Below are 9816 nucleotides of genomic sequence, written 5' to 3' on the forward strand. Positions count from 1 at the left end.
AAAAGGCATCGGTAGGTTCAACAACAAAAGTTGATCGTACAAAACGCATCGTAACCAAGGTTCTTAGTCATCGTCCGCTGACCGCGCTAGTTGTTGAATTTTTGGAGAGTGAGGACAAAGGTAGTCAGAACAATGTGCTCCGATGGCAAATTGAGGAGGAAGAAGTGCAGCGTGGTTGTGTGAAGTGGTTGCGGATGGACAGAGCTAGGGAAATTGAAGGTGAGAGCAATGTGGCAGCCGTGGGTTCTTCCGCTAGATTAACTTTCGAAAATAAAGCTTTTACGACAGCAATGTGCGTTTGTTCCTGCAATTCATGGGGAAGATTGGGGCGGAGGAATTTTTTTTAACTCCCTTCTTATCCCCGAACTATCTAAATTGGCGGATGTACCAAGAGAGAAGATCAGACATTAGAGTTTATCGGTTGGAAGTTATTTAAACGAGGCTACTACGGCTCATGGGGTGGTAAGTGTTGTGTGATGCCTTTGATAATTCTGTTAAGTGTTTTTTAATTGCATTAATGGAAGTTGTGTATGTGTTTGCAGGGTTTGGTTGACTATAGCCAAGCCTATGCAATGTACAGGCAAGAGGAGAAGGAGTTGGTGGAATTAAGGACGGGCGCTACTGGAGCTGCTTGGAAATATCCGCTCTTCGGGAGGAGTTGAAGAAAAAGGAAAATGAGCTTGTGGCCCTTCGTGAATTGGAGAACTTCCTGCAATGTCAATTGGAGGAGCAGAATGCCCACGTTGCTTTTGTATATATCCTTCTTTATCAATAAAATATATGCAAAATTTGTCTTAATAAAAGCATTTCCATATGAACTCATATTATTATGTTTTGATTTACATACAAATTCACAATGAAAAATGGTAGCTTGTAGAAATGGGAAATAAGGAATAAAATAAAAGAAAATTAGATAGCCAAAAGGTATTGAAACTCAAAGTCATAAGGTATGTTCTCAACAGAGATGGTGGTAATCTTGCCACTATTATGGGTTCTGAAGCAATCCACAATAGATTTCCTCAAAGAACCAGAAGTGGGTAATTGATGACAAACCCATTCAACTAATGAGTTTGTGTCCAAAGCAAAATCATGCATATTCCTTAGCACAAGCTCTGGAAATGCTATTCTTTTTGTGCTGGTCACTATTATTGAAGCTTGCAAGTATTCTAGCTTTGATTTCTCCAGTTCTCCTGCAACACCCTCACCTGTATATATTTTCACCTGCATTTTATTTTTACAAATTCATTAATATTATTGTTTAATTGGTACTTATCAAGTAAATTATTTGACCCAAAAACTTAATAAGTTGATAGATGATATGGAAAGATATTTTTTATTATCATCATCTAGAGGGGGCAATGAGGTGTCATGGCCCCCTCGACCGACGAAACCCATGAAGCATCGATATGGGGAGAGACAAGGGTTTAAGTACCCACAGGTCCTCGAAAAACTCTATGAAAATTCTATAGGCAATTTTTATTTTTCTATTCTTAATTAAGCCCCCAAATATAATAATTGATCACTCATAAATTTTCAGAAAGCAGCCCAAGGATCGTTTGTTAGTGAATTTTGGATCTGGCATTAGAACTATCTCGAGAGAGATGATTTCGCTCTAGCTTAGCTCTGGAATTCATGAGTTGGGGGTGCTATTTGTGCTTCAATCAAATGAAGAAAGATATATCTGGCCGCTCTCCCCCTCCCATTTTTCCATATTGAATGTAAAAACGACATAATTTTGATTTAGGTAGGACATACTCATATGAGGGGAGATATGAGGAACTCTCGAGACCCCAGCCCCTTGGCTGTCGAAACCACTTCTAACAGGGGTGGTTTCTACCCCTATATTTTCAGAAAATTAGGTTGCGATAGCATGTAAAATTAGCTCCCAAACCTAACAGTTGACTATATATATTACATTTATAAGTATGAATGAATGTCTTTTTGATCTTGAAATGTGGACAGACTCATGTCACAATGGGTTGAAAACTTGAAATTCATTAATTGTGGAGTGTCATTATCTGAAACTCATTTAGTCTAAGAGACTATAGGAAGAAATTAGTTGACCAAAAATGTAATCTGGATAAACCTAAAAAAAAAAAGAAACTTTATAATTATATATTGGACAATTCTTGCTTTGATTCCTCAGTTTTTCTTTATTATTTTTGTGGCCCAACCAACAGCAAATCACAACTCCTATTCTCATCATTGTCATTACTTAAATACATAAACAACTTTTAAGTAGGCATTTTAATTTATTATAGTTGCATATATAAAGGTTTGATTGTGGAACTTACAGCTGGAGAAGAACGTGTTCCACAACAAAGAGCAAATGTGACATTAGGATCCATTGTTTCAAGTCCATAAAGCTTACGAACTATCGACTCTTTCTCTTCTTTTTCTGCATTTTGATGAACCTTCAAAACGAATCATAATATATACATTAGACTTTTAATTTTTGGAAAAATACCTAATTTGTTGTATACATAACAGGGGTGGAGCCAGTCCAGGGATCGGGAGGGGGGAGGCTGACAGGCTGGACTTTAAAAATTTACTTTTAATCCACGACTAAAAATTAGCCCCCCAAATTTAAATTCCTGGCTCCGTCACTGTATACATATAGTACCTTGGTAGAAGATGGTGACTTCCTTAAAATATACTGCTCTATTGCCTCGGCATTAATCATGTTTCCACCAATGTTAAGGGTTGCCTGAATTCATTTAGTACAATTCAATTAAATTAAGAAGCTAGTTATCAATTTTTAAATTTTTTATAACAATAAAATTAAATAAAATTGTTCACCTTGTTGATTAATGTGAACAATTTTTCTGGAGAAGAAGGTACTCCATATTGGATAAATCCCTGCAATATGTATAGATAGATGAGAAAATTTACTCCACTCAGATAAATGGAATTATAAGCACATCAAAGTCAATGATAGAAAAACTAAGTAAAAGAAAAATTGATGTAATTAATATATATACATGCATGATACAAGCATTGTACATGTTGATCCAGAAGGCTAGTTTCTGTTGATAACTCAAGGATCTCAACTCCACTGTCTCCAAATTCTTCATTAGAACCCTGCACTTTATATTTAATTAATTAATATTCTCCTACAAACTTTATATTATAACAACATAAATGTTTCCAAATACGTACCTTAACCTTCTTAGTAAAGGAATAGAACTAGAAGTTGAGATACATTTAGGATCCAAAGATGTTGATGTGAAAATGACCAAGTTTTTGTAAGGACCAATATCTCTTGGAATAGATTCTTCCAAGTAGAATATTCCATATGGATCTTGTTGTCTTGATTCCTTTTGTAATGTGGTATTTGAGGTTATTGTATCACTCCTGTAATAACTTCTTGTTAAAGAAGCTTGTAATGACCTGGAAATTGGGCCAGACTTCTCTAGTTCCATAGCTCTTGATGTTCTTAGGAGTCTTATGTAAATGAAGTTCAAACACTTCATTATATTTTCTGATAGTTTGTTGGGTTGCAATTGTTGGATATTGCTCTCTTCTGTTATTATTGCATTCGATAGTGATTTCGGTAATGGATTATCCCCCGGAATGTCCACATTATTTCGCTCTCTCATCTATATAAAGATTCAAAAATTATTTCGCTATTGATATTTTACTCTTGGTGATATCAGATGATCACACAAATTAGGGTTCAACATAAAATCTAATTACATAGCATTATTGATTTCATCTTGGTTCGGAATAATTATTACAGTTCGAAAGCAATTTTTACGTATGTTGTATGTTTATAGAAAAACATAAAATTTCACAACTAACTAATTTGGTGAATAAATATTCAATATAAAAAAAAATCAAGAATTTAAGTCTTGAAATAAAAGATTATAAACTCATTGCATCCAAAATCAAAATGGTCAAAAACTTCAAAATGCATTTTGTCAAATTATAACTCGTTCTTATCATTTTCCAAGTGAATATCAACGAAAATTACAAACGAATCAAAATATTTCGGTAGTTACTAATAAATTTTCATGGGCATTTTATATAGGGTTAATTTCAAATAAATTTCCTTTGGTTTTCATGTTTATGCAGATCGATACCTGTGGTTTTTTTTTTTTGTTACAAACATAAACTCTGTGGTTTGTAAAATTTTCATTTTTTATTAATTTTGCCAAATTTGTCCAATAATGACCTCAAAATGAAAATTTTCAAAAATTAAAATTGTTTAGTATCTTATTTAACATGGAACCATATTTTTAAATTTTCAAAATCATAATTTTTGGAGTTTTTCCTCTCTAAACGTATCTAAAAAGATGAAGAATCAAAGTTGCTTAAAATATCATTTAATTCTTAAAATTTTAAATTTTGAAGTCGTTATCAACCAAATTCAGCAAAGTCAACAAAAAATGAAAATTTTACAAATTACATGGTTTTGTAACAAAAAAAACCACACATTATCTATAAAAAAAAAGGTGAAACCACCGGGAATTTATTTAAAATTAACCCTTTTATATAATAAAAATAAAATTGATCTTGCCGAATGACTTTAATATCAAAATTGGTTTTAGCCCTACAAACAAGCAATTCATATATAATTCAAGCAATAAAAAGAAATACCTTAGGAGAAGGATGTCTAGGGTCTCGGAAAGGAGAAGGGGACTTGAAGAATCCAGATTTTCTTGGAAATGTTTTAGATTCCTCATTGTTGAATATTTGATTCTCTTTTTGATAGCTTCCATTTTTGTCATTAACACTATTATTATTATTATTATAATCACCCTTAATAGCTTTACTAATGAAATGCAAAGCCTTTGTTTCAAAAGATGTTCTCTCCTGCTGCACTTGAAATTTGTTTAAAGGACTTGGCATACTCCATATTTCACTCTCTTGTCTCCAATTTCTTGATTGTTTTTCTTTATTCATTTGTTGTTCACGCTTTAATCCCAGTTGGAGTTGACTAATTTGCGTTTCCAATCGAATTATCTCACTTTCAACCATCGCTAATTCCGCTAACACCTCCTTTGCCTGTATATATACATATTTTTTAAATATTAATATTGATTTTTATATTTATAAATCTCTTAATTAACACTAATTAAAATATGAATACATATTTCTACCAAAAAAATATATGAATACATATTAATTATTTGTATTTAATTAAATTATTAGTTTGATTGCATATGTCTATCTAATTCAGTTCCTTTTATTGTAGTTCTTTGCTTAGAAGCTAAGAAAATAATTATTGGTAACTATTTCGTAGGCCTAAAAAAGTCTTTTTTTTTTTTTCTTTTTTCAGTAGCAAGCAATTACGAATTGTATTGAATTTCATACATGTCTTCATTGTTCAATTTATATAATAATTAACAAATAATTTTTTTTAATTTGTTTAAGAGAATTTTAAGGTCATAAATTAGGCTTGTGGACTCAAAATTATTTCAAATGTTGGCCATTATTCATAAAAAAATTTAAAATATTAATTTTGAATAGTTGGTTAAAAAATAAAAACAAATTCGCACCTTAGGAGGAAGAAAGTTTGGGATGGATATACCATTTCCATCCCTCTTCTTCTGCAAAAGATCCAGAACTTCATGAACTTTCTCTTCCTGTTTCAACATTTTCTGAAGCGCAGAAACCTGTAAATTAAAAATCAATTTCGTAATGTAACTAATAATTTTTGTCAATTTAATCCCTGCTTATATTAATAATACATTAATCTATAAATAAATAAATACCTCTCTTTCAAGTTCCTCTCTCTTTTGCTGCCCCAATATCTTCTTTTTCCTCTGTATGGTTACAATCAATTCAAATCACAATTGATAGAACACTATAATAAAAAGAAAGAAAATAATTAAAGGACCAAATTTATTTTTATTTTTTTCAAAATTGACCGAACTTACAATATCCAATGGCACATTAAAGTTGGCGGATGAATCAGTAATTTTAGTAGCCATGGAAAATTATGTAGATTGAAACATGAAGAAAATAGTGAATTAGAAGAAGGATATAAGAGGATGGAAGTGGCTTAGGAGTAAAGGAATAAATATGGGAATGGCAACTAAAGGTTGTTGAAATATGATTTGATGAAGAAGATAGAGTTTGAAAGGAGACGAGAAGGAGCTTTCCAAGTTGGTTATGAGTTAATTTTAATGTTAACTGCATAACATCTTAATTAAAAGATACACTAGTTTTATGGCCTTACGTACCTTGCACTTCTGTAACAAGTATTTTCAAGGTTTCGCATATCAACCAACTTTCTCATTTCTTCTTCTATCATCAAATTATATTGTTAACAATCCAAATAATTTCATCTCTCTTTCACGGACCGATCCATCCAAGATTTACGAGGGGTATTTATCGTGATTTATGAGTGTTAAATTGATATTTTATTTTTGATATAAAAAATTAAAGCATTGTTCACGTTTTCTATAGAGTTTTCGGCATTTTTGATGCGGACATCTCTATCAAGAAGAACCCAAGCCAAGATGGAGGAGTGACTCACACGGTATGTAACATCAGTCACACGTTGTGTGAGTCGGATGCTGGGTAAAGAAGGTTGCAAGATGGATCCACACAACGTGTCAAAGGAGCCACACGACGTGTGGATGGGTTGCTGAGCTTCTGGAATTTTCAAAGAAATTCACACGTCGTGTGACCTGTTAAGAAGGGACATTGAAGACTCTTATCGACGATCAAAGGAGCAGCCAGAGGTATTAGCTACAGAGCGTGTCAAACATGTCACACGCCCAGTGGCGAATACATGATTACTCGATTGGGGGGTCCGATTTTACATGTGCGTTCGAAAAAAAAATTTGCTAAATTGAACTTGCTCTTTTTTTTGTATGCGTGTTATAATTTGAGTAGTCAAAAACCAATTTTTAAGTATTAACGTACAATTTCTCAAAATTAAGCTAGATTTTGTTTAAGATTCCTAACATGTAAAAACAAATTGGATTTGAGAAGACCTACCAGGCCCAAAAAATATTTAATAATTTGGATTTAAGGAGGCCTAACAGGTGAGAGAAAAAAAATTAGAAATTTGGATTTAGAGAAGCCTAACAGATCCAAAAAAAAATTAAAAAATTTGGATTTAGGGAGTACATAATAAGCCCAAAATATTAAAAAAAAATTGGGCCATCTTGGGGGGGGGGGGGGGGCTAATTCAACATCCCGATATTTATTTTTTTTTGGGAGACTGGGTGGCCGAAAGTACTCGGGGTCAAGGTGGTTCCGCCGGAGGGGCCCAGGCCCCCCTGTCTACGCCCATGCACACACCGTGTGAGGTTACTTCCTCACTAAGGAGACCAAACTACCAAATTCCTGCTTTCAGCCTTATTACTGTTTTGCCAAACACTTAGCTTTTTTTAGCACACATTACCCATATTCCTTTAAGTAAGAGATGTAACCGTAACAAGGGCTTTATAATCTTCTATATTCAAATTAGGGGAGGTATTTGTTGAAACACAATATGCACACTGAATTTTGATTATGACAAAAATATTATAAGAAAATTAATATTTCATAATTAGTTTAAATATAGAAATTAAATGTTGATTTAATTGGACTAATTGTTTGTTAAGTGTGTTTGATGAATTAAAAAAAAAAAGAAATTAAGTAAAGGTCTTGAAATTGACTAAAAGCCCAAGACGCAATTTCGGCCTAATAACTGGAAGAATCTAGAAGCTGAGTCCAAGAAGAAGAAGAAGAAGAAGAGAGAAGGAAGAAGGAGGAGAGAAGGAAGAAGAAGGGAGAGGGGAAAGAAAAAGAAAAAGAAAAAAAAATCGAATTTCCAACTCTGCCCATTGCCACGTCAGCATTTTTAATGGTGTTAAGTCAATTTCCGTTTTTTGGGTAACGGCGAAACCACGGTCCTTTTTTTTTGTAAAACCAAACCACAATGGTTTATTTGGAACAACATCAAACCACAGGGGGTTTTTTTGGAATTTACCCTAAAAAAATTACATGAAAGGCCCAAAATATAGTAATTTGTGTTTTTGAGACCTTATATGATGGAATTTGACCGAAAAGACGGAAGTCACGAAGCAGTGAGTTTCAATTGTTGGCCTGTTTTCGATCAAAATAGGGTTCGAAAACGCAAAATCTGAAAGTCTGCAAAGTTAATATGAAATCTTTTTCTCACATTTATCCAAAAACTTGCAAGCTAATTCCTCCACTTTATCATTCCCACATGGGTGAACACAACGTAACTCTTCCGGGAACAAATTGTACTCCTCAAGCATACGACTCACTTCTTCTGATACCTCTCTATCTTCCTCTACTTTCGGCTTCCCACTTGCATTTACCAATACTATATAAACCATTTGTTTCTCCTTACATTCATTGATGAATGCCTAATGAGTAGGGCAAACGATTAGTGTAGCTTTTTTCTTCGATTTGGGCTCTCCCACCATAGTTGTAAGCACGTACCTCACCCCATCCTTCACGAACCTATACGTATTCTGTAACAATTTGAATTGTTTAGTGATTGTTATTGATGTATAAGATAGTATATATATAGGTTACAGTTTGTATCTAACTGAATGACTAAATCTAGACTCTAGGCTAGAAATATGGAACTAACTGTTTTATACAATAGATAAGGGACTAAATGGTATATATGTTTAATACACCCCGTAGTCGAAGGGTTCGGTGGTCGAACATTGAGACTATTGCGGAAATCTTCGAATAGAGGTGTAGGCAGTCCCTTAGTGAAGATGTCTGCAATTTGGTACCTGAAGGGGACGTGGAGAACACGAATATGGCCTTTGGCAACCCGTTCCCGGACAAAGTGAATGTCCATCTCGACATGCTTCGTGCGATGATGGTGAACGGGATTACCTGTGAGGTAGATGGCGCTGACGTTGTCACAGTATACAATTGCAGATTTTTGAATTGGACAGCCAAGTTCAAGAAGGAGGTTCCGAATCCAGCAAGTTTCGGAGACGACGTTGGCAACTCCACGATATCCAGCTTCTGCACTTGAGCGGGATAGGGTAGGCTGTCGCTTTGTTGACCAAGAAATGAGGTTGTCCCTAAGAAAAACGCAGTACCCGGATGTTGAGCGCCGAGTGTCGGGACAGCCGGCCCAGTCCGCATCAGTATAGGAGGTCAATTGACATGGGGAAGATGCAAGTAGAGTGAGACCAAAATCAAGAGTACCTTGTATGTATCGAAGGATACGTTTGAGAGCTGCCATATGTGAGGTTTTGGGGTCGTGCATGAACAAGCAGATCTGTTGGACAACATATGAAATGTCAGGTCTAGTGAGAGTAAGATACTGTAGAGCACCCGCTAACTGTCTGTATTCCGTGGGGTTTGAATGAGGCGAGCCAGAGGAGATACTAAGCTTTTGCTTTGTGTCGACAGGCGTGGAAGTCGGGTTGCAATTTGCCAAACCTGCTTTAGTGAGAATTTCTGTTGCATATTTTTTCTGAGATAGAAACAGGGAACCCGGTGAGTGAGTGACTGATATTCCCAAGAAGTAGTGTAGAGGTCCCAAATCTTTCATTGCAAATTCCGAATTTAATTTGGAGAGGATGAAGGACTGAAGCCGGTCTGAGGATGTGACAAGAACAATGTCATCGATATAGAGCAGTAGATAGGCGGTGTCGGAACCGTGCTGATAGATAAACAGAGAATGATCTGAGACACTGTTTGTGAAGCCCACTGTGGTTACAAACGTAGCAAACCGATGATACCAGGCCCGAGGTGCCTATTTCAGCCCATACAACGATTTTTGCAGCAGACAGACATGATCAGGAAACTGAGGATCACGGAACCCCAATGGCTGGTGCATGTAAACTGTTTCACTCAAGTCCCCATGTAAGAATGCAT

The 9816-nt window shown here is 34.9% G+C and overlaps 1 protein-coding gene across 1 annotated transcript; it reads right to left on the reverse strand.

The window, feature by feature from the left end:
* Window positions 1–806: 806 nt before the first annotated feature.
* LOC136223330 (uncharacterized) lies at window positions 807–6034 on the reverse strand. The gene is made up of 10 exons (XM_066011261.1): window positions 5883–6034; window positions 5718–5768; window positions 5502–5618; window positions 4600–5007; window positions 3160–3599; window positions 2982–3081; window positions 2800–2859; window positions 2624–2707; window positions 2295–2414; window positions 807–1221 (listed from the first exon to the last, which is right to left on the reverse strand). Exons 1-10 carry the CDS (start codon window positions 5934–5936, stop codon window positions 910–912), a joined length of 1746 nt encoding a protein of 581 aa, XP_065867333.1. The 5' UTR covers window positions 5937–6034; the 3' UTR covers window positions 807–909.
* Between the last annotated feature and the right edge of the window lie 3782 nt (window positions 6035–9816).

The sequence above is a fragment of the Euphorbia lathyris genome, chromosome 3, assembly GCF_963576675.1.
Source record: "Euphorbia lathyris chromosome 3, ddEupLath1.1, whole genome shotgun sequence".
Taxonomy (NCBI): domain Eukaryota; kingdom Viridiplantae; phylum Streptophyta; class Magnoliopsida; order Malpighiales; family Euphorbiaceae; genus Euphorbia; species Euphorbia lathyris.